General features: G+C 42.1%; 1 protein-coding gene across 1 annotated transcript; it reads right to left on the bottom strand.

The window, feature by feature from the left end:
• Window positions 1–406: 406 nt before the first annotated feature.
• gdi2 (GDP dissociation inhibitor 2) lies at window positions 407–20,212 on the bottom strand. The gene is made up of 11 exons (XM_042335485.1): window positions 20,011–20,212; window positions 10,695–10,802; window positions 10,113–10,212; window positions 8,602–8,736; window positions 6,048–6,246; window positions 5,295–5,426; window positions 4,403–4,502; window positions 3,988–4,159; window positions 3,102–3,246; window positions 1,970–2,024; window positions 407–1,101 (listed from the first exon to the last, which is right to left on the bottom strand). The coding sequence occupies exons 1-11, from the start codon at window positions 20,053–20,055 to the stop codon at window positions 949–951; spliced, it is 1,344 nt and encodes a 447-aa protein (XP_042191419.1). The 5' UTR covers window positions 20,056–20,212; the 3' UTR covers window positions 407–948.
• Between the last annotated feature and the right edge of the window lie 5,925 nt (window positions 20,213–26,137).

The following is a 26,137-nucleotide window of genomic DNA, read 5'->3' as shown; positions in this document are numbered from 1 at the left end:
CTTTTGTTGGAGCTGAATTAAGAGCATTTTTTAAAATATGTTTTGTATTATAGCTCATAAACAATAGATCCCCCAAAATATGCCCATGACACTCCCCCATGCAAGACCTTTCCGCTGAGGTATAAATCATGTATCTATGTCAAGGATAGACACGCAGACATTTTGTCTTTATTACTGTAGATTTTACAATATTCTAACAATGAACCAATACATTTTGCTGTTAGCAGTCTACTCTACATTACCTACCAGCAGATATACATTCTAGTCTCACTTGAGGTTCACTCCTGTCCCTCAGTTCCACATTCACCTTATCCTCACTCTTCCTATTTAAGACCCAAGTTACATCTCCTGAACTTACTCTTAACAATGCAAAGAGTAAAAATAAAATGTCCGCAGCATTACAATGTCTGGTGGTACATACAAGTTTTTATTGTGAAGTTGTAGTTGTACATAGAATCAATCCATCATAAAGTTAGTCAATCAATCATACAATGCAATTTTAGACTTAAATGTTGGGAGCTGATTAAGCAATGGCAGTAAACACTTCTACAAATGAGGAAATCATTGAATATTGGTTTAGCATTTTTACATCTTTCCACGTTTACAATAAAGAATGCATCAGAAGGAATTAACTGCATCACAGCCTCCTCAATTAAAACCTCTGATCAATTTTGTTTCCCGAATGTCAGTAAGTTGTCTTCTTTGGACAGCACCCCTAAAGATATCAGCAAAATTTACACATGATGCCAAAGACAATGATGGCTTTCCCATCCAGAATCAGTGCAATACTTGTCAGGATCTTGAAGATGTAATTTTAAAAAATAATCAGGGCCCTCACAATAAGAAATTTTTCTGCTGTGCTCATTAAGTTCCTTAACAGCACAATAGTTGAACCAGCCAAATACGTACGAGATTCCAAATGGGTCTTGAAGGTGCTTTTTTTTCTCTCTACTCACAATCTTGGCCGAAGACGTCATTCTGCTTGCGCTTCATTTCTTCAAACGAAAACTCAGAGCCCGTCAGCCTCCTGTAAATATCTTGGATGTCGTCGCAAGTGGTCTCAAAGTGGGTGGTCGCATCATAGGTACGGGAAATGAAAATCTGGAAATAATGGGAGCGTTCAAAAGGAAATCCAAGAAAAAAAATTGATTTGCTTTGTAAATGTATGAATTCTGAATTTGACCATCAGGCCAATTTCCTGCCTAAAGTATTATGAATAATAATAATCCTTGCATTTGATATAGTGCTTTTCACGTCGGGAGGACATCCCAAAGCGCTTCACAGAACACACTATAAAGTGAATTGACTGTATATTTGTGGGCGAACGCGGCAGCCAATTGCGCACAGCAATGTCCCACAAACAGTCGTAGATTGAAAATGACCAATTTATTATTGTTTTTGGAGGGATTATTATTAGGCTCTGTGTGGAGTAAGGAAACTTGCCCAAGGTTTCGCCCTCTGCCTGGAATTGAACTCAGGTCTCTCACTTGCAAAGCGAGTGCTCTAACCACTGAACTACAGGACTCCACACTTGACTTGCATTATTTAGGACAGCTCAAGTTAATAATAATTCTTACTTTTGATATAGCACTTTATGAAGTCATTGAGACTCAAAAGTACTTTACAGAATACACTGTAAAGTAAATTGACTGTAGTTTGCAGGTGAAACGCAGCAGCCAATTGTCCACAAACAGCCGTGATTGAGTGACAATATTTTTGGGGGCGTGGGTAGAGAAAAAAAGACAGTCAGCCAACCAGCCAGAGGATGCCAAGTTGGGTTTCGTTTAAGCGGCACCCTAACCATAAATGATGCAGTTTGGCTGAGCAGGTAATCGATCATTTGAAAATAAAACATTATTTCAAGAAAGATAAGGGAACTTCAATGGTCATAAACTGTACAGTTAGAATTTAACTGAAGTTTTTTCCCCCAAATTACAAGTCTTTTGTAAGGACTTTATCAAGTACTTACCTGACTTTCTTTTCCCAAGTCAGTAGGAGAGTACATATTACTGATACTAACGAACCTGAAAAGAAAAGGACGAGACTTCAATTGAAGTTTAACAAACTAACCAGAAAAAAAGGCATTTCAATGTGCAACTATCAACAAAACCAAAACATATCAGGCCTCTTATGTTTGAGAATAAATTGGATTAGAAATTCTAATCATTTGATACGAGGTGATTTTTAGAAACCAGACATTTAACAAAGGAAGCAGAGGACAAAAGTGGAAGGATTTGGTAGCCAGCAGCTGAAAGCAGTCAAAAGAGTTGGTCTTTGGAAAATATGAAACAGAGAAAGGTAAGACAACAACAAAATTAATTATTGATGAGTGCTTCAGAGGATGACAGTATAATGGCTGAAGCTTTAGCCTCCAGAAGGAGGATTGGGACAAGGCAGAGGTAACAGTGAAAAATACAGGCTGGACAAGAAACTGAACAGGTGCCGCCAGACTCAATGCCACTGAAGTGCATTTCAAACTACTGTATTTGAGATTGTAATAATACTTGCATTTGATATAGTGTCTTATCAAGTTTGAGCCGTCAGAGTGCTTCACAGAATATACTGTAAAGTGGATTGACTGTTCATTTTATGGGCAAAATTGTAGGACTCATCATAAGATAATGCAAGGATTGAGGGGAAAAGCCTTTCTGGATAAACACTGGCCCTGATAATGTCTTAGAAAAATTAATCCCCAATCTCAATACATTTGGGGTTGGGGGCTGAGAGAGAGACCGAGCCTGCTTCTCTTCCCAATGTTCCCTCCAGCCATCGGTGGTCGGACATTCAGCCCTTGCCTTCGAGTGTGCAACTGTGCCTTTGTTCACCCTCCTATCCCCAACCACCCTGTCCTCCACCCATCTTGATGTTCAATGTTCAAATTTAAGACCATAACACCTAGCTTAACTCAAGAGATAAAAGGCATCTGGTCAATTTGCCGCTCAGTTTCACAGATTTTTCTCCAAACTACTTACTACAAGTCTAACGCAAGTCAAATCATTCTCATCAGGGATGGGGATTATTTCAAATGTCACCATTACACAACCTCAAGTCTCTATATGCTTTTACTAATGTCTTTCCCCCGTTTGAAAATGGTAACGTACTTCTGTTCTATGGGTTCCAGAAGGTCCAGTGCTGCTTTAACTTCTTTCTCAGGATCGTTGGTTTCCACAGTTGTACTGACGATGGCAATGTACTTCTGTTGAGAAGCTACATTGTGTGCGTAGGATATCATGCAAACGTAGATATCTGAGGAAAAAATAAGTTTCATAGTACAGTATATTAATTCCTGGTGTAGATAATAGCACCCAGAAAGAACATTGTCCCCACATGGAACATTAACACATTTCCATTTTCAGGCTGAAATACTTCATTTTATTCCCAGGCCATGTTTTACATAAGATGACAGACAGGCCACCTGAATACTCAAGAGTTTCTACTAATACAGGAAGTCCAACTGTGTGTGTATATATGTGTATATAGAGAGAAATAGGTATCAAGATGAGAAGGAAAACGATCCCTGATCACAAGGCAGTGTTGGCAAGATTAGGAGCTTATCTGTGGGGGGGGGGGGGGCGGGCATTAAAAGGAAAGAAAATTGAGAAAACCCACATACAACAACTTGCATTGATACAGCGCCCTCAAGCAGGGTAGTGTCCCAGAGCGCTTGACAGTGGCGCCAAGGGGAGAGGAAGTGGGAGATGACTGTAGACACGGTTGAAGAGGAAGATCTTCAGGCACGACCTGAAGATGGGGAAGGAGGGGGGAGGGGGAGAAAAACTACATTTGGCCGTGGCAAAGTGAGAGCTCTACAGCCTACTCTACATTAATTTTCCGACGAGCAAGCCACAAACCCGCTAACAGCGAAAAGCCTAGGTTAATTCCGATTCAAAATTCTAGAAATGTCTAAACCATGTTAGATAACAATATTGCTCATGCCCCAACTCAGACGAAGATCTCTGCCGACTCAAACCCACCCAGAGTACTTACCGGATTTCCTGTTGACCTGATTTTGTGGAATGATAATCTGACAGGAGTTCACGTCATTTATGCTTTTGATGGGGTGATTCAATATGCAGATGACTCGAACCACCTGACCAACTTTCTTCACGTGATCTGGTACATAACTGGGGTCACAGATCAACTGCTTACAGCGGGCAATCTGTAAGCAGAATACATTTTATTACAGTCAACAAAGTCAAAAAAATGTTTCCCTACATCTCAGCTCCATACGTACGTGCATCAGGGGAAGAAGAGTCTTGTTTCATTCTGATAAGCCGCACAAAATAGTTTAAACTCTCACACATGAGTACTAGAGTGATTTACTGGAAGAAAATCCAAGGCCATTGGACAAGCCAGGGAAATTTAGAAGAGAGAAAATTGGGGAGAGAAAACAAAATCTCACCTCTCCTTCAGATTTAACTCCAACCACTCGTCCGTTCTCCATAATTATTTCTTCAATTGGCTTGTTCAACATGTAGGTTCCACCATAAATGGCACTTAACCTATAAGGAAATGGGTATTAAAACAGCAGACTCCAAAATTTAAAAAAAATTCTGTAGATTGAGAACACCAAAATGGAAACACAAAAATGAAGTCTTTAAACTTCATAAGAGATAAGGTCTAACGTTTTTAAAAGGTCAGTTGAAAGCTTTCAATCGACCACGAGAGAGCATGTCAAAACAATTCACACAGTGTTTATGCTGCAGTGAGGCATCTGCTACTCCTGAAACTCTTCTCCAGATGGTATCAGGAACAGAGCCCCTCAAGCCCATTTATACATCAAGATACTGGCAACTAATCACCATCCTTTAGTGATTTGTAATCAATCTAAATACAAATTAAAAGTAGGCATGTTGTAAGCTTCATAACTTAATTGACTTTTTAAAAAAATGCATTTTCCTGAAAATGTAATAATCCTTACATTTGATATAGCACTTTATCACGTCGTTGAGACGTCTCAAAGCACTTTACAGAATATACTGTGACATGAATTGACTGTATACTTTGTGGGCTTAAACCCAGTAGCCAAATGCATACAGCGTCCCACAAACAGTTGTGGATTGAGTGACCAAATTATTTTATTTATTTTTAATTTATTCATTTAATAAAATTATTCATTTAATAAAATGAATTTAGGAACTAAATCACATGTACCTAAAACACATTTTATTTTTAATTCAGACTCCCACCAAGTTATCCCACACTGGAACTCACCCTAAACTGTCCTACTTTCAATTTCTACTGAACTAAAGAAGCACTAACATCTTATGCAGCAGTTTTACAACAAAGCTTACCTGGCAAAACCCTGAGGCAACTCTCCAAGGCCATAAAGAGGGTAAAGGTATGGGCTCTTTCCATACTTGAACAGCGATTCTCTGTAAAGCTTAATCCTCTGTATGATATTATAGCAAGGCTCCTCCAGATAACTGTGAGGGAAAAACATTTAACATGATTATCTTGTCGATTGTGTCAATTAGAACTTTCTATTACTTGGCACAGTAGATATGGGATAGCATTGATTCACCACAGTGCACGTTTCTGATCTGAGTCATATTAAGGGGAACAAGTTGCAATGTGGAGTCCTACTGATGCCCTAAAGACACTTCAGTCTGCTCCTGTGCATACTGTCATGTAGGTCACAAAGTTACAGAGAAAAGGTGGAGAGAAATTCAGGGTCACTGGTTTGAGGTTGACGTTTCATTCTAAATAGAGTAAACATGAAATGGTGGCAATATACAGGGTTTAAGATTTTTGAACAGTCAAGGAAGGCACAGCTCAACTTGACATCTCTAATATGGTTGGAATCAGAAATAAGTCACTACTTAAAATATTATTTTACTTCAGTTAGAAATGCTTTTGCAATTGTTAGTCTGTAATGGAATGATTTGTAGACACTATAAGCCTAATCAGAGTCAGGCCTAAAGGCAGGAAAAAGATGCTAAAAGTCAAATAAAATAAGCAACAAATATAGTGTATATTAGTGTGTGTGTATATAAATATATATATATAAAAAAACACAACATTACAAAATAACTGCAAACACTCACTCATCAGTTCTGTGTAAGGCAAGCGCATGGCCTGTGAAATCAATGGTATCCACTCCCAGGCCAAATTTCTTATATAAATCCTTCACAAGCATTTTCCTGGCATCAACCCCGTCGTGAGTTTGGGGGTCATTTTCCTCATATTTGGAGACAAACACCAAAAAGTTTTTGAATCTGCGCTTCTCAAAAATACCCATCAAACCTGCGAGAGAAGAGACATTACATTACTTAATAACCCAAATCCATTACTGGTGAAAAACAATCCTGAGCTACTGAAATGTAGGTACCATCAGAGTTCTTTGGTACCTCCAGGTTGACAGGCTGATACTAGCAGTAGCTAAGCCTCTACACTTCACACAAGACATTTTGTAGAAGAGGCACGGGCACAGAGCCATCTGGCACTGCTGATGCCAAAGCAGTTGCATGTCAAATAGCTGCAGTGCAGATAGTACTGAGCTAGTGAGTCTTACACTTCCAGAGGCAACTTATAATGCTCAGCCGGGTGTCTGACACATGCAGGAACCGGTCACCGTGCTTAAGAGTATCCAACCCAAGCTGAGAATTCCATGCATCCCACCTACACATGGAAATCCCTGAGATAGATAGTTGGACTGGAATGTGCAATCTCTCCCTGGAGGGACACATCCTGCTTGCCTAATTCCGGAAAGTATTAGGCGCAGGTTGGCAATAGCCAAGGCTTGGGGACCCCAGAGTGTGCGTTGGGGTAACTGCTGGAGTCTAACCAGTTAAAACTACGTAGCTTACCATTGATAATGCAGAAGCAGCATTTTGGAATGCATATCTAAGAGCTCCAAAACACTCATTTTTCTACAATTATCCAGAATGCAATTATATATAATTATCCCATATCAGCAATAAATCTAGATTTTTGAAGGTTGAGGGGGTCGCCCGAAAAGCAAATCTAGTTTCAAAGACAGGTGGCTGCAAGACACAAATCTGCCATGACTTAAGGAACAGGACCACCTTAGATTGACGGCAGGGGGCAGCAGAACAATGTGCAAACAGAGCAAGATGTGATTTAACACCCACAGCAACTTCCTGATCTAGATTTGCTGGAATGCAACTGGTGGCATCTACCAATAAATGGAAATATGTTTGAAGCTTAAAAGGAAAGAGGAGAGGGGCGGAAAGCCGTTTAAGAATTGCACATATTCCAGTACTTATTTAAAAAGGCAAGCAGCTGAATTCCACTAGGGGGAGGATACTAGGGATGAGTGGTTTGCTCCATGAACAGAGACGGGAGGAATTGCGACTTTTTTTTACTGGAACAAAGAAGGTTGAAGGAGTGACCCGATCGAGTTCTTTAAACTTAGAGGAATTTTGATAGTCAATGGGGAGAAATTATTTCCACTGGTCAGTGAGTCTGTAATTAGAGGGCATCAATTTAACAGTTAATAAAACAACAAATGGGGATGCAAGGAGAATTTTTTTTCACAGAATATTTAGGATTTGGAATGGCCTGCTGGGATTGAGGCAAAATCCTTAATAGGCTTCGAGATGGAACTAGACAAACATCTCAAGGCACAGTTGCAGCAGTATGGGGAAAGGGCAGATAAATGAAACTGGAGCCATTGCTCGAGGGAGCTGAAATAGACATGTTCAGCTGAATGGCCTTCTGTGCCATAGATTTCTATGGTTATCTGTTAATCTTTGTATTTGATATAGCACCTTATCACACTGAAACATCTCAAAAGTGGTTTCGTTTTTTCTTTTTTTATTGGTAGACAAACACAGCTGCCAGTTTGTAAACAGTGCCCATTTTTTAAAACTGAAGGATTGTTGGCCAGGACACCAGGAGAAATTCAATAGAGCCATGTGATTACTTATCATTAACCTGAACAGGCACCCAAGTTTAACGTCTCATCAGTGAGATGTTATCTCCAACAGTATATGATTTACGCAGCACAGGCTCACACACAATATTTCAAGTGTTACAGGTTGGGAAAAAAAGTCTTCAACTGAAGTCACTGCTAGTAATTCCTTAGGAATTGGGAATAAGGAATGTCTAGGTTATGGGAGGGGGGGGGAGAGAGAGAGAGAGAGAGAAGGTAAACGCATCTCCTTGGGATTGAACTAGTTTGAACGGACACCTGATAAAATCAGACAAATTTGCAGTTATCCAAAGACATTGACTGTTACCCAGTTTCTCTTGCTCATCATTTAAGATGTTAACGTGACCTCAACTCTGAATGAAGATCTCAACAAACAAATATCATAAAGCTTACTAGCGTTTGTCCCATTTGTAAATTGTCCCATTATCACGATTGTGGTCCTAGATGCCCCAATTGCCTCGTAACACTAATATTTTCTTCAGTTGGACAGAAGTTTCATTGCAATATTAATTTATTTCACTGCTGCAGGAGTTTAAAATAAAAAGAAAATTGATGTATCAAGCACCCTACAATTCATACATCAAGGTTACTACATAAAAGATAGTTGGAATAAAAAGACTTTAGAAAATCTGTGCACTTAGTCAATGTTCCATATTTTTCCACCGTATTTAAATTTTCCTCATGCCAATTTAGTATTTACTCACTTGACTGTAAGGCTTCAGCGTCAGTGGAAGGGACTTTGTAGATTTTTCCTCCTTTGTAGACATAACTGCCTTCAATCACCTTGAAGTCAAGATAACGGGTCACGTTGGTGTACATCAACATATTCACAAGTTGGCCTGAAAAGCAAAGGGAGCACATCCAGTTTAATGAAAGCAATGTTTCAAACAACCCAAAATATTGCAACCTGCATCAGCATTCTCTCTAAAAGCCAGTCTCACAGAGAAGGCAAGCCTTAGGAGAAGCTAATCCCAAATGTGTTAATATTTGAAAGAAACTGCAGAATCTAGTATTTCTTCCACCACACAATCTTAGTCTCCCCGTATGCAATTTTATTGACTGGAGCCTTATTGCCAAGGGTGTGAATTGCCTTCACAGCCAGTGGCTAGGAGTTGCACAAGAGATGCAAAGTGATTAATCATTTTCTCCTTGTGAAAAATGCTTAAGTAGCTCCCCAGAACAACTGAGCTAAGATCGAAACTCAGAGAATCAATAAACAAAAGTACAAACCTCTCTACGTTACAATGTGCTGGAGCTTCAACTTGGCTTTAAATATTATTAAATATTAGTATATTATACGTGGTTTAAGATGAGGGTCAGCAAAAGAAACCTGCATTTAGGCCATCCGACATATCAAACATTTGCAGAAATAAATAGACTCCCTCACAATACAGACAGCTGTTCTATCCATCCACCAAATACAGTACAATATAAATTCTTCCATTTCTTACTGCAAACATCCTTATAACCAGTATAACCAATTTTCACTAGGAATTGGGTTGACACTAGTAACAGAATGATTTTATTTGGAATCTAGAACAAGATAGAAGAGACGACATACAAATCTGCACTGGATTTGAACCCATTTCCCAAACAAAAAGGACAGCAATGTTTAACTCACTGTACCATTCAGCCTCCATAACCATTTCAAGTCATCTATGATTTCACTGGTAATGATTCTATGAATAATTCAATAGAATGAGTCATTAGTTTGCATTTTAGTCTGTTCCAGTGCTTTCCCTCAGTCCCAACTGAGGTTACCTGATCTGCTACGACTGCATACAGCACAACACTGCCGATTCATAATACACGTGTGGCAAAACGTCCCCCAGAAACATTGCCATTTTACATCTCCGAGTTTTACTCTACACAATGCGTTCCTAGGGCTTCAAACTGGGACATGGATTAGTTTCAACTTTTGTCCATCAAATAAATCTGGTTAATTCGGAATCCTAAGCAATGAACGACTGGGAAGAAAAGGAACTGAATGCATTTCTGCAGTTGCCCAATTCACTCCACTAAGTTCTTTGCTCTAAAAATCAACCAGGTTCTTTCACAACATTTTAACCATGAGCACCCCAGATGAGTAAAATACATGATTGTACAATCCACAAAAACTCCATCGAGGTAGTCCAACTGATCATAACACTGCTTCCATTTAGCTCCTTTCAAATGTGTTGTACCTCATTCTAAAGCTGCAGAAAGATTTTCCTACCAGTAGCCATAAGGAACTTGGGAATCAGGTCCACATTCCAGTCTCTTCCCCTGCCCATACTCTCTGGAGGTGACCCAGGAAGGTTAAATCTTTTGTATAACTGCAAGAGAAAAAAAACATTATGTAAGAAAACCATTACATCAAAGCAGCACACACTGCAACTAGAACTTGCATTTATATAGTGGGTAGCATCTGAAGGACAGAGTAAAATTGGGACGTCCTCCTGACGTGAAAGGCGCTATACAAATGTAATCTTGTTGTTGTAAAAGCCCATTGTGTAGTCTATTCCATTTCCCTTAATATTTCTAATGAGATGTGTGGTTGCACTCCTAGTTCTTTAATAACTTTCATAATCACCTATTGATGTTGGTTATTGGAGCCTTGTGCATGCATACAGCTTATAGTGCCAGAGGTTTGTATTCCAAATTGGTGTACTAATGGAAGTGACAATAAAAGTGACAATTAAAACCAATGACTGACATTTGCAGATGTTTCAAGTCTACTAAGATTTTAAATAAATCCCATATCTAATGCTCCATGTCCACATTTTTTTTTGCTAAGCAGTACTTCCTCATTACTTACATCCTCCAGGGGAGTTATGGATGCACTCTCGCCCCCGTAGTAAGAGTTCCGGTCCATGTGAAGGACTTTCTTTCCATTCACTGACATTATACCGGAGAGGATGCATTCCTGTAAAAGATTGAAAAGAAAGCCATTTCAGTTAAGTGTGAATTTCCTTATTGAACAAATATGACAGTTTGCTTGTCAACACAATACGTCATACATTAGTTAAAAGCACACCAATCTAAACAGATTCTATTAAATTCTTAACATTTTTTTACACTCCTACTTACAGTTACACATAGCCATTAAAAGTATAATTAATGCTTGGGGGAGGAATGTAGAGGCAACCATTCAACTTTCAGATGTTAATTTGGAAAGTTTCAAAATGAGGACGCAAGATAATTTTTTTTACAAATAGTACTTTTCACCTCAGATTTTATAGTCAAGACTAGAATTAAATCCAGAACTCGAAGTGCGCATACACTCTATTTAACAAATTAGAAAACCTACAACGGGGAGTTTATCTGTGGGCACAAATTTATTAATATCAGATTCTAAAGAAATATGCTAGTGCTACAATAAGCGAAAGTACAAAAATGAACCTGCCTTTAACCCACAATGAGGGGGTTATTAAGTAAAGTGGAAGTAAAAGAACCTCTGGAATCTTTAACCGTATGTGATGCATTCAGAGTAGAAAGACACAATAGAAAGAAGCCTAATATTAATCAGATGACTGAGGACATAAGGGAATTTGATATAGCGCCTTTCACAAACGGTTGTGGATTGAGTGATCAAATTATGATTAAAAAAAGATTTTTTGAAGGACTATCCCCAGAAAAGCGATCCGCCAATCAACTAACAACCAGGTTCCTACTTACTGCTATGTAAACAAAGGTGTGTGGAGTAAGGAAACTTGCCCAAGGTTTCGCCCTGCTTGGTTGCCTGATATCATCTTTTTGCATTTGTGTTTTAAGCACAAAGCAGCATTTCAATCATTCAGCTAATCATGTCAGCTAAGGCTGCTAGCCAGCAAGGTTATGTAGTCTGCCAGGTACTTTTTTGGAACCCGTACAAGCATTTTGCATATGAGCAAATGTGGTCACGCAGCATAAAGATGATCTCAGTGACTATTGTTAGGGTTACAATTTCATCATCCACCACCACATATTAAAGATTACTGGTTTTATAACTTGCTGTTGTACTGAACACATCATTGTAGTTTACCTCAAAGCACATATTCATGTCCTAGAAATTTCCTTACACATATTCCAGGTTAGTGATATTAGATAAAGGGTTAACTTTATGCAGAAGTCAAGCAGTACTTTGCAGAACAATGGCTTACAGTTTAATTATTAAAATATTGCAGCTGCTTTGATTAATCATAAAATACAGTACTAATAATGTAAAGTACTTTGTTTTGTTTTCTAATGCCAATACCAAGTGCCCAATAAATTAGCTCATGTATAGATCAAATCCATTCTTGCAGTTAAGATTCTACTTTCTTAAAATAAGGAATTGGCTTTTTAAAATTAATCTTCTGTGATGTGGAATGCCCATTTAATAATTCAAATCCTACAGCAAAACAGAGTTGAAACAATAGGAATGCAAATAGTTTTACCATTTCAGAAACCACAGGATTTCTGATTCTAGAATTAAAAATGCCATTTAAGCTGAATTTGGTAAACAGCAACAAATTACATTTGTATAGCGCTTTTTACGTAGGGAGGACATCTCTAAATGTGTTCACTGTTGCCAAAACAAGCTTTTTGGGATGAGAGAAACTCTTCAGCAAAACACCAGGAAAAAACTACAACTTTTAAAAAAAAATAAACTACAAATTACTATAGATATTTAAGAGAATGCATTAAATTAAAAATATTTGGTTGTATGTAAAAATCACTTGAAATATTCCATATTTTGTTTCTGCACTATTTCATTGGTGTAAGATATACCCGACAAACTACTTTCCAGGGAACATTAATCAGCAACTAGTTTAAAGGCCGCAGTACTAGAAAAGGGCTGGTCCTGTTATCAACTCACTCCAAATCAACTGCCATAGACACTGCTCTGGGAAAAAGCCAAGTGAGGGTGTTGGGGAGGGAGAAATTACACATCCTTTCCCCGAAACAGATGCTATTATGTGAATCCACATAGCATTGGAAGTGTTGAGTTAGTAGACGGCACAAGTCTTCAAATTCTTAACTATCATATAACAAAACCATTCAAAGCACTACAAGATGTCCCGAAGCCACAGAAACAATACAATCAAGGATTTTCAGCTTCATTGTTATAATTTGCGTCAGTGAATCATTATAAATAAGTCTAATACCAGAACTTGAACTGAATATGTGCTATATTAAATGCAAGGATTATTTCCCCAGTGCTATTTTGATTCTAATTGCAACAGCCAAAATTGTGCAGCTTTATTAGATCAAGCAAAACACCATTTGATAATAATGATCCTTGCATTTCAGATAGCGCCTTATCACGTCGTTGAGACGTTTCAAAATGCTTCACAGAATATACTGTAAAGTGGAGTGACTATTTTATTTTACTGACAGAAGTCCCCAAAGATGGGTCGAATTATTGCAGAAAGGCTTTAAAATGATAATTAAGTCAATGGAAACGAAAGACCCCAAATTCAACAGCGCAGGGAATAATTGCCAACTGTAATTATTGTATCTCAGCTGCCTCAGTTGGTTGCATTCTTGGCTGAGTCAGAAGATTGTCGTGACTTGGACCATCAGCATAGACTATTCGGGTTCCAATACAGTGCTGAGGATGTATTTTCATTTTTGTACTTTAATTCAATTTAATTGGCATTGCAGAAGTCTACCTATATGAGCTGCCCAATTATACCAACACACTTGACAGTAAATACTGGCCAATTCCATTATAAAGCAGTGGTATGGGTCCATAAACACACTACACCAACAAGGCATGCTATAAAAATGGCCACCTGTCACCAATTCTGGGAGGGCAGGTCATATTGAAGTCACTTCCTGCGCACAGGAAGTCTCTCTCAAGTGTCTCCAGTGTCAACTTGAATGCCAGGAGGCTTTCTGCACCTGCACAATATGCACCGGAAGCCGACAGCGTATTGCACTTTCAGTATACCATAGGTCTATGATGCAACCGCGATATAAATAAACCTGTAGTATACAAGGCTATGTTATAGCTCGATCAGCTTGTGCCTATGAAGAATTTTGAGAAGTTTCAAGTACTTTATCAATAGCAAGCATTGATTATATTATCTGTGTCTTGCTCCCCCGCAAATAGTACCCCCCATGCAGATCTGCTTGTGGGAGGTGGAAAAAGGGAGAAAATAGAAGCTCCTTCAACAGAAGTGGTCTCTTAGGGAGAAGGCAACGCTTCACTGAACTGGAAAATAAGACATAATAACTGACTGAGTCAAATGGCAGCTGATACGAACACAAAACACATGCTCCATTCAGCATGTTCCAACAGTCTCCAAATGGCCCAGTCCAGTGCAGTTTTAACATGGTGCACCAAGGAGTGGTAGGATTATCCTCATCTTTCACACATCAATTTTTAAAGTAGGCATTTCTAATTACTGAGAGCAGGCATGGATTACGGTGGAGAGCTAAATCAGTCTAATCATCTAATCAGCAATGCCTGTTCCGCAAATTATTTCTTTCTCCAAGAACAGTTAGCCATTACATGGTTTAAAAGTACATGCAGTTTGCTTTGTTCAAATATAAAGCTTAAGGAATGCAATTTCCAATAACTTCCGAATCAAAACCAAAAGCCAATGCTCCAGGTCACAAGCAATAAGTGATCGACTGATATGACCTCTATAAACGAGGAGAACTCCTTGAAGCTCAATACAAGACATGTATAAACCTGATTAACCAGAGAGCATTTTAAAAAAGGCAGAATGAGTATAGCCTGTATAGCCAACAAAATTGGGAAGCAACACAGAAATGTAACAGAACCCCATATTAACACAATCTCAACTACCTGGATCGTTACAGGTAGAGTCTTAAACAACAAAGCAACCAGAACGTTTCACAGGAAGCAAAGGGTAGAAAAAATGTCATTCATTAGCACAAGATCAAATTAAAGAACCAACCGGGAACAATAGATATTCAGATGGATTGAGCTGCAAATTCCCTTTTGAAACAGAAAAGCAAAGTATGCGAGAGAGACCAAAGAAATTGCAGCAATGTAGACTTGAACAACCAATCGTTAAGACTGGAATATGACCACAAAAGTGAAAAAAAACAGGATGCCTAACACAATGGATAAAAGCAAAAGGATCCCAGTACTCGAGATAAGCCTGCACATCAGATAAGCCTCCACATTTGTGCTTGGTTTCCGCCCCCCATTCTACAAAATAAAATGACCCACACTTATGTTCTGCATGGTTTCCATAATTCTGAATCCAAACTACTAGGGTCTCCACTGAAACCACCTTTAGCATAACTGTACCACTTCCTTTGTACTCTGACTAATTTATTTATTCACTTTCAATAAAAAGTATAAAATCACGAAATAATTTATTTCAATTTGTGCACCTCTGTAGACTCCCTGCCTCTGTGTGGGTCGGTTTCCTGTCTGGGCCAGTGTTAGGCTTCCTATTTAATGATCTATTGGTAGCACAAGAGTTTTAAACTGTTTCAAATAAGCCCTTATGTTCCACTCCCCCCCTCTCTTGAATTATGTGCTTTTGTTTCTTACCACAACAAACTCACTTATTAGAGGGAAGATACCATAAAATATTCATTCTGAGCCAGATAATAGTCACAAATCTCAAAACTCCTCCTAATTCTTCCCCTGCTTACTTTTATTTAGTTCTTCTGTTCTTTGAAAGCAAACTTAAGACCAAAGCTCTGCTAATTATATTCCACAAAATATTAAGTGATTATTAAAGACAGATGGGGTAAATCTCAAATATAATCTGGGTTTTTTTTTAATAAATAGTCCAGGGTACAATGATTTGCTCTCTCCCAAGTGGTGCTCTGGGGGTGTCAGATAGTCTGCTTTTTTCAAGGAAAAAGGATCCCTGAAGCATCCCTCCTACTTTCCAAAAAAATCCTGAAAGCAGGAAAAATTACATTGCCAAGCCTCAGCAACGTACTCTGTTCAATATGAGCTGAAGCTGATTTTCATCAGAACACTGAACCTCCAGAACGCTGCCAAGCAACCTCACAGAAACTAAAAAGGCTCTGTGGAACAAAGCACAAAATACTGTAAGTAGAAGGAGCCTGAATAACCCTAGCTACACTGAGTCTTCTATTGTGCAACAGCATAAGAGGTACAGAAAATATTATAATACTTTCATGGTGGGCTCTTGCAATACATTTTGTGACAAACATCTGGAGTAGCAGCCTGCTTCATGTCCCCCATCTGATTTGCCCCATTAATGGACAAGCTTTCAGCTGTTCTGCCCCTGCTCTGGATCTCCACTTTCCCCCTGTGTCTCCTGCGTCAAGACCAATCTTTTCAATTGCCTTTTCAGTTACCTTCACCCCCACCTGGACCTTCAGGTAATAATCACCCTTGCATTTCGTACAGCACCTTATCACGTCTTTGAGATGTCTCAAAGCGCTTCAGAGAATATACTCTGTCTGTCCAGCGCCTTGGGACGTCCTCCTGAAGTGAAATGCACTTTACAAATGTAATTTTGTTGTTGTATGCTGTAAAGTGGGCGAAACAATACTGTAGTTATGGCAACCTATTGGAAAGTGCCAGTATGATTGAGTGTTGACCCACTCTTGTTCTTCTGCAGGTGAAGTGATGGTAGTGATTGGGTGGTGGTTGCCACTCCTCTCTTAGCAGTGGATATCCCAGTTTTCTGTATTTTGATTTCATGGAAAACTGCAGTGTGTGTGGGTTAATTAGTTGGGTTGCGGGTGACCAGTTGGTAGTATGGTGGGATACTGACGGTAGCAGAGGTCCTACTGTGCAATGTGGAACTTGTTCTTCTGTTTCTGAAAAGGTTCCATTTTCTTTTGAGTTAGTTGCCCAGTTTGGGGGGCATCATCTCACAATAGATCACTTAACATGAGATCATTAGGGCTCGTCACAACTCAACGCAGACTTTCGGGATAAAAAGAAATTTGAGGGTGTGTGAAAGTGTGTACACTGAGGCTGAAAGCATTCCAGGATGCTGCCTCAGGTGAAGGGCGCTATACAAATGCAAATTGTTGTTAATAGGGACAGTGCTCAACTCCGTACACAGCTGGAGATTTGAGAGGATCGCTTGTGACAAACAACAATTCCCTGGCTTTATTCATCGCGGTAATGTTTAAGGTTCAGGAGGATCAGCCACCTTTCGTAAAAAATTGTGTGTGATATCTACCTGTTCGGAGGATCCTGAATGGATCGTTCGGAGAATGTCTGGGAGAGAAGCAGTGGAATTTGAGATAACAGGATAAAGACATATACTGGGATTCAAAGTACTGTACTGTATGGTACATAGGACATTGTTCTGGATGACTGCCCTGTTATTATATAAGTTAGTACTTTGAGCAACAAGTCACTAAATTTGTTCAGATCTGCTGCACAATCTATTTAAGCAGAACTCCAAACAGCCAGATTTTCCCATCATTCATTTAATGTTACAGCACAGCAACTGGGCGACTGAAGAGAATTTTATAAACTACTGTGGCTTAAAGTACCGATCTAGTCAGAGTTTTATTGAAAACATTTGACAATTGACCTGCACAAAAACATTCAGGTACGGAGTAATGGGTATTTAAGAAAATGTTATACATTTTTGTGCCATGTGTTTCTACAGCTGCTGATGTGGCCTTTTTGCAATTGTAACCTGCATGTCTTTCGCTCCTAATTTCCACGCTGCCCGCCCATCTTTCTTTCCATTGTAGTTTAGTCATGCGAGGCTCCCAAATAGTTTCTAAATCACAGACCAGCTTTCCAGTGACTGACTTCGACATAGACCACTGAAGAAAAAAAACCTCTTGCAACTAGCTATTATGTAGCTTTAAAACAAATCCACCAGGAGATACGGTTCCAACAAAACTATCGGGATAACTGATCACACAATAATAAATCACTTAACTTACAACCCACGTACTTGTGCTCTTCATCTACTTTTCTGCTACACTGTATCGCAAGCTGCAGACATCAAAATGACATGCAATTTAATTGTAACACTACCCGTCTTCAAATTCTCCTCCGAGTTTTAAAATGCTTGTACGGTCTTCTAAACTCGAGTAGGAAAACACAGTAGTGTTTTTTTTAAAACAACCATGTAATAGCCGACTAGGATAGTAATGATTCATTCTATTCATTTGATTTCACGAGCTTGAGAAATGTTTCTTGATTTGGATGGAGTTTAGAAATGGTTTCCGTTCTCATTGTTTAGTCATATCAATTTTACAACAGCCACATATTGCTCTTATATTGATAAATAAATCACTGCCTTAAAACAGTTGTCACTAGTCATAAATCACCAGTTACATATATATAAAATCAATGTATTGGACAAGATGGCATTTTAATTACACGTTGTCCTTGCATTACAATGTTCGACAGTCCCATTTTAAATAACCATGATGTTTATTGATAATTAGTCAGGAAATAGGCATGTTTATTACTGAAGACTGAAATATTTATCCTTAAGACATCATTGAAATTTTAGTCACCTGCAATGAATTTATAGCAAATGCCACAACAATCATGAAAACCACAGCAAAGATGTGAAAAGAGTCTCAGGGAGCTTCGCCACGTAAATAGGTGGCTGACAAAAGCTTTACCCAATATTGTGCCAAGGCCAACACAAATCTACACTGCAGTCTATATGGTGCACTATATATAGCACACGGTAACATATATCCTGAACTATAGTATCAAGAGCATGCAATGCATTTGTTCTGGGAGTAAAAAAATGAAACGCTTCCTCTCTGCCACCATTTTGTCAAACCCTGCCTTTTTTTAAAAAAAATAAATCGTTTTGCAGAAGTTGCTTATTTCCTTCCCCCTCCAACCCCCACTCTCTCTGTTCACATATATTTTATCCCCCCCACCCCTTTGCTATTGAAAGCCAGAACCCAGCACGTTAACGCAGTTTGCAGACGAGGCGATTAAGGAGGTCCACTCCCGACTTTTACTGTCGCTTTAATTTAGAAAAACAGATACACACACGCGTGAAAATAAAAAGTCTGACGAACGGGTCGAAAAGGAAGTGTGTGGGGGGGGGGGGGTCTAACTTTGGTGGTTTTGTTTTAAAAAACAATGCAGAGATCTGTTTTCGTTTTCAAAGAACCAGAAGAACCAGATTATTCCCAAACACAACGATTGCTGAATAAAACGCCTAAAGAAATACAAACACTACACACACACACACACACAGAGACAGTCTAAGCTGCGAGTTCGTGTTTCCCGTACTAAACATTTTAATGATTTCACTCTCTCCCTTCCCTCGGGTCTGGAGGTTGGTGTGTGTGTGTGTGTGTAAACATATATATACACATATAAAATACAGGTGTGTGTAATAAAAAAACTCCCTTCAATTCACATTGAATAATTTTTTTTGCAGCCTCCGCCCAGCTCCACATCTACATACTCTGCGACAGACCCCCCCCCCATCACCACCCACCCCCGACAGCCAGAATCCAGCACATTTTGCAGACGAGGTGATTTAAGTCCCCACTCCCAACTACTGCTGCTTTTTTAAAAAATGTTTCAAACAATATAACGGGCACTACACACACACACACACGGAAGCCTCTGGACGGGTTTCAGGAGAGTTTAAAGGGGGCCAAACGCTCACTGGAGGAGTGGGGGGGTGGGGAGGAGAGAGAGAAACAAGCTGCTGTCGACTCTCACCTCATCTCACCCCGGAGGCCTCTTTCACCCCAACCCCCCCCACCTCTCACTCCAAGAGCCAAGCCACTAAGCCCCCACCCCCGGGGTGGGGGGAGGGACAGGTCACTACCCCCTCCCCCGGGGCCAGGCTTCTTCTCATCCGGAGACTTCTCTTCCCCCCCTCAACGGGCCTCTTCTTCTCACCCCTCAGACCAAGCTTCTCCCTGACCCGCGGGGAATAGGCCTCTCTCTCCACCCCCAGAGCCCTGGGGACCGAGCCAGAGACTCTGTCCCACCCCCTCCCTCGCCCCCGGAGGACCAAAGCTCTCCCAACCCCGGGAGCCAGGCCTCCTCCCCGTTCGGCCAGGCTCCCCGTCACACCAGAAAGGGAGGGGGGGCAGTTCTCTCTCTCTCTCTTTCTCTCTCTCTCTCGGTGGCCACTCCGCTCCAACGCGCCGCCTGACTCAGCAACGCCGGCCAACAGGCCCCAGGCTCACACACACACACGGGGGGGGGGGGGGGAATACGGCGCCAAACTGACCGTCAGCCCGGTGCCCAGCACGATCACGTCGTAGTCCTCATCCATGGCTGGTTGGTTAGCGGGGCTGGTGTGTGTGTGTGTGAGGGGGGCGCTGGCTGGAGGGATGGAGGCTGCGGTCGACGTCGGGCGGCGGCTAACGAGGAGCGACTCTCGCGCAGGCGCGGTGCGTCCACCTCTCCTCCCCCCCCCCCCCGGCTCGCTCGCTCACTCCCATCTGCGCAGGCGCGGCGCGTCCACCTCTCGCTCGCTCGCATTCCCACCCGCGCAGGCGCAGTCCGAACCCCCTTTCTTTGCACCGCCTCGCACGTCTCACGCGCCGCTCCCCATTCGCGCAGGCGCAGTGCCTTCGCCTCGCCACCACCCCTTTCTCGCGCGCCCACCCCGCGCCACTCGCGCGCAGGCGCAGTGCGCGGTGCGCGCGGTGGTGGGTGGGGGAGGGCGGGACACGTCGCGCGCGGAGTTCGTTAGGAATTCGAAATCGCCCCGCGTTCGTAGCCCAAAGTCCCGCTGAGTCCCCGCACACCCGCACCGCCCTCCCCCGCGACTAGCCCAAAAAGTAGCCCAACACTCATGATAATCCTTTGCACTTCGCCCACAAAATACACAGTCACTCCACTTTGCAGCGTCTCCCGCGAAGCGCCTCTGAGGCGTCTCGAAGGCCCGAGGCGGCGCGATGTCGAATGCAAGTGTTGTTGTTGTGCTGATGAATTGTTATGCATTGCTGAGGTACTAAGATTACAAACGTGGTCTTGTTGTTGTTGTTGTTGCTGTTGTTGTGGCTGTTGTCGTCGTCGTCGTCGCCGCCTTCGAGGCGTCTCAAAGCGCTTCCCGGGATGTACCGTAAAGTGAAGCGACCGTGTGCGTAGCACGGCAGCGCCCCACAAACTGTCGTCACATGCAAAGGGAATATTATTGTTGTTGTTGTTATTATTATTATTGTACTGAGTGGCCAAATTATTAATTATGATTGTTATCGCCCTCCAAAATACACAGTCACTCCACTCGAGCGCGTATCCCGTGAAGCGCTTTGAGGCGTCTCGAAGACGTGATAAGGCGCTGTACCAAATGCAAGGACTGTCATTGATATCCTTATTGTCATTATTATTAATATTATTGTTATTAATATAATTATTGGTATTAATGTTATTATTGTTATCGATGTTATTATTGTTGTCATTATTGTTGTTATTGATATTATTGTTAATATTGTTATTATTGATATTATTGATACCATTATGGTTATTATTAATACCGTTATTAATATTATTATTGTTATTATTGCATCTATCATTATCATCATTATTATTATCATCATCATCATCATCATCATCGTTATGTTATCGTCTTATTTATTATTTTCTACTGGGGAAAAAAAAATCCCGCTGTTCGCATACCGAACGCCGGCATTTCGAACGGCTTTCTTTCCAGAAAGGAACGTAATGATAATAATAATAATATAATAATAATAATCTGCTCTCGATGACCTCCGTTAACTTTTAACGTGCGTTTTGACGAGTAACGCAGCCTTCCGGTTTGACTTGGCGACAGTGCGGTCGGATATATTACGTCTCCGGAGAGCGGGGGGGTGTAGTTTTCAGCCGCTGTATTAATATTAATAACGATCACCCGCGCGTTTGATAGAGCGCCTTATCACCTCGTTGCGACGGCTCAAAGCGCTTCGCGCAACATACTGTAACGCGCGTATTTTATGGAGCGAAACGCGGCGGCCAACCACACAGCAGTGTCCCGCAAACAGTTGTGGATTATTATTATTCAATCATTTATTTTAAAAAAGTGCTTATTACCCCCAGAACATGATCCGCCGATCGACTGACACGTGCGGCATTGGATCAAAATGGCGAGATTTGTAAAATAATTTCTTTCCCCTCACCCTCCACCCCCCACCCCCCCCCCCACACTCGTCTCCCACCCGCAGCTCGGGTACCGAATCAGGACCATTAAGTGCCTCGGGATGTCCTCCCGACCTGAAAGGCGCCGCACGGATGTAAATTGATCGACTTTTTTTTCTCTCTCTCCGTTCCTCCGCTCGGCTGGCTCTCCTCCTGCTTGTCCCTCGTCCGCCCCGCTCCACCATCGGCCGCCGTACTTTCAGCCGCTGGGCCCTGAAGCTCTGGAACGCTCTCCCCCAACCCCCTCCGCCTCGCCCCCGCCTTCCCGTCTTTTAGCTCACAGCTGAAGACCTTCCTCTTCGGCCGTGCTCACGGTCACCTTCTCCCTCCCCCCCCCCCCCCCCACCGCTCGGCGACAGTGAAGCTGTTAAGCGCTCCGAGACGCTGCCCAGCGCGAAGTTGCGCCTTATAAGTAGAAGTTGTTGCTGTTGTGGGTACCGTACTTTAGAATTAAAGTCGTTTACACCTTAAAGTGGATTTAATTGCTCCTCCGTGTTGGGAGGGGCGAAAGCAGCAGCGCTATTCGCCGGATTGTACGGCAAAGACGAGCTGACCGACAGCCGAGAGGGAGATCTGCGGGTAGGGGACCTCAACGCAGTTTTACTTCCCCTTTTGCTGTTTGGGTGAGGTTTGGTTCAAAGAAAAACTGAAGTCGCTGAGACAACAGGAGCTCCAGATGGATCCTTAATTCAACAATCATAGTAGGAAGTGGCACCACGGCTGTCATTTCAGTTGCTGCGTCTGCTTTCCCAGTGACAGAAGTCATTCTGAAAGCAATTTACGTTTGATGGCAGTGGGAGATTGGCAGGAATGCCTTTCTTCAGGTGCCAAGTATTGTATTCATCGGTGACAGGGATAACTTTTGCTTCTCGTAGAACGGTACAGCACAGACGCAAAGCCAAGTCTGCTCTGCGTTTTTGGCTCCACACGAACTGCGTAAACCCAGTGGGGCGTTGTATAAATGCAAGTTGTTGGTGTTGAATCAATAGAGCCAAGAGCCACACGTGGTTTCATGTTGGGTCTTGGTGTGGCTCACGGTCAACGACAACTTGCATTTATATCGGGCCCCTCACGCGGGAACATCTCAGAGCGCTGAGCTTCAGCAGAAAGCACGCGTCTCAGATAACTCCCCCCGACATTTTGCATCCGGAGATGTGCGCGGCTGTTTAAACTCCTTGTTTGTCTTTAAGTCGTGCACTCGGCTGACCCATTTCGCCCAGAAAATATAGGCAATTCACTTTACAGTCTAGTCTGTGAAGCGCTTTGAGACGTCTAGAAGATGTTATATCAAAATATATCATCTAGAAGAACGCTATATCAAATGCAAGAATGATACTATTCTTATATTTTTTTGAATATTCAACTGAAATAGCCCTCTACAATAATACTCGTCTCAATAAAAACAATCAGGGCGAAATTATTTTCAGTGCTCAGATCGACACATAATAATAATAATACTTGTATTTGATATAGCGCCTAATCAATCGTCGAAAGATCTCAAAATGCTTCACGCAGTTATACGGTAGAGTGAATTAACTCTATATTTTTGTGGGCGAAACTATCCGATTTATCTGTGAATCAACATTTTCTGCGATCACTTTCAGCAAAGGAAACTACAGATCTCTCTTGACAGACGAACGTTCGGCGGCGGAACCGTGCTGTGCGTTTGCATAATCGTTTCCATCGAATTTGCAGAAATTGGTAGAGATAAACAACTGTCAAATCTCACACCAAGGTGTTTGTTTTCGTGCCGCCAAAATCTACTTATGTTCGCGTTTTGCTGTGGCTTATGTGGTTTCCTTGGGTTTGCCTTTCTTGAAAAGGGTTACGCTGGGCAAGTTTCTTTACTCCACACGCCTCCGATTACCTCGTAGTAAGTAGTAACCCGCTTGTTAGTTGATCGCGTTTCCGGGGGCAATAATTCCTTCAAAACAAATAATAATTACAAATGAATCGCTTCAATCATCCACCACTGTTTGTGGGTCTCCGTTGTGCGCGATTAGCTGCCGCGTTTCTCCCACAAAATATACAGTCAATTCACTTTGCAGTATATTCTGTGAAGGGCTCTCCAAGACGTGATAAGGCGCTATATCAAAATACAAGGATTATCGTTATTATTATTATTATCACATACTTATGCGGAGGAAATTCTGCGATTTGTTTCATTTTTCAATTGGTGTTCTTGAGCCACACTTGTTTCTTCGTACAAATCTGCGTTCGACCGCACAAGCCTAACCTAACGCACAACCTTCTGACTTCAGAGGCGAGAGCGCAACCGTTGCGCCAGACTGACACAGCACAGCATCACCAGAGTAATGCTGAGTAGAAGGGGATCTTTGTGCGATTATCCCAGTCATTTCGAGATTCAGTGAAGGAGGTTGCCGTAATTGCGCAATCACGTGGACGTGTTAACCACACCGGCTCCTGCGAATAACACAGGATGTGAACAGTAAGAGATAACCTGCCAAAATGCTTCTCAGTGGGGTTCTGAGCCCCCTGCAGTCCAGGAAGGTCCAATCTGCATTACCCGAGCTGACCTCAGAACAGATGGACAGAGAAGCTACAGCAACTGACAAAGGAGATGCCTTTGTCGATGGGGGAAAATTCAACCAGGGTTCCCGTTATGGTGACTATTCCTCGGAAGTGTTTTCCGACGTCTGATGAGAGGTTTGAGCTTGGCTCCCTCCGCACAGTCAAGTATAATAGTTACAAAACGGCTCTTCAAACAAATGACTGCGGGAATGTGGAATGTACAGCTTCAGGCAGGTGCACGGATGCAGCGCTGACTCGAGGTGTTAACAACAACAACAACAGCAACAACATGATTCCATTTAGAGAGCGCCCTTCACGTCGGGAGGACGTCCCAAGGCGCCGGACAGTTGGGTCAGGACCCGGGCATTGGGGGGAAATGGTCAGGGAGAGGGGAGGGAAGGGAGGGAGCGAGGAGGGGGTAGAGAGTCGAGAGGGGAGCTGAAGGCTCGGTCAAAGAGAAAGGTCTTGAGACCGGCCTTGAAGGAGGAAAGGGAGGAAGCAAGACGAAGGCACCGGGGGATGGAGTTCCAGAGCCTCAGGGCTGAGAGGCTGAAGGCCACCGATGGTAGGGCGGTTGGGGCGGGGGATGTGGAGCAGACCGGAGCCAGAGGAACGGAGGGTACGGGCAGGTAAGTAGGGAGATAGTAGGTCGGAGAGGTAGGAGGGAGCGAGGCCGCGAATGGCCTTGTAGGTGAGGATGAGGATCTTGAATTCGATCCTCTGGGGGATGGGGAGCCAGTGGAGGCGAGCGAGGGTTAAAGAAAGGGACTGGTACGTACCACGACTTGCATTCATGTAGCGTGCTTCATGTCGGATAACATCTCGGAGTGCTGCAGGAGACGGGAGATGGGGGGAAGATGGAAGTGGCCGTAGGCGCAGTCAAAGAAATAGGTTTCGAGGTAAGACTTAAAGACGGATGAAAAGGGAGAGGGGTTAAAATTGGTGGGGCCAACACCCTTTTAAAAAAAACCTCCAGAACTCTGAGAAGCTATCCACTGCGAAGGAAGCTATAAGGGATGCAAGTTGCTGCTGTTGTGATTCTTTTTCGGTAAAAGTCAGTAATTTATGAAATTTGCGTCGGTTCAGTGTGGTTCAGGAGGGAGCACGCTTATATATCGAAATCTCTCAAAGTGCTTCACCCAACGAGAGGCACCCAAAGTACGTTTATAACCATTTTACTTCCCACCAGGTGCAATGCTCCTCTTGTTTCCTTTCGTCTGTGCTTTTAATCAAAGTCCCCACCTCGCCTCTCCATGCTATAAATGTTCACAACAAGATTCATTTCATTTATGGAGCGCGTCGAGATCAATGACTGGAACAGATCACCGGGAAAGATGGTTAATAATGCCTTCAAACTAATAATCACAACAATAATAATTTGGTGACTCAATCCCCGACTGTTAGTTTCGCGGCAGTCCATTCACTTTACAGCATATCCCGTGAAGCGCTTCGAGACGTCTCGAAGCCGTGATGAGGCACCATGTCAAATGCAAGGAGTATTATGATAAGTACAGCAGACGCTGGCGATAGCACAGCGTGGCAGCGAGCTGAGACAGGCTGCTATTCTGCCCGGTCCCTGCTGTTTACAATAGCGAGCATTCTGCCTTGAAGAAACCACAGGTCAATGATGTGTAACCTTGAGGGAGGGGGCGGGGGAGCCAGTTGACGTGGCAATGAATTTCATT

The sequence above is a fragment of the Callorhinchus milii genome, unplaced genomic scaffold, assembly GCF_018977255.1.
Source record: "Callorhinchus milii isolate IMCB2004 unplaced genomic scaffold, IMCB_Cmil_1.0 Scaffold5, whole genome shotgun sequence".
NCBI lineage: Eukaryota > Metazoa > Chordata > Chondrichthyes > Chimaeriformes > Callorhinchidae > Callorhinchus > Callorhinchus milii.
Note: the sequence above shows the minus strand (reverse complement) of the source record. Positions and strands in the feature narration are given on the sequence as shown.

What these genes read in the sequence shown, in the direction of transcription:
- gdi2 (XM_042335485.1), bottom strand. Translation starts at nt 20,055, where the DNA reads ATGGATGAGGACTACGACGTGATCGTGCTGGGCACCGGGCTGACG. An exon ending in GCCTTACACAGAACTGATGA is followed by an intron (nt 5,427 to 6,047) that starts GTGAGTGTTTGC and finishes TTTCCCTCACAG; the next exon opens with TTATCTGGAGGAGCCTTGCT. An exon ending in TTGCCTCAGGGTTTTGCCAG is followed by an intron (nt 4,503 to 5,294) that starts GTAAGCTTTGTT and finishes ATTTCCTTATAG; the next exon opens with GTTAAGTGCCATTTATGGTG.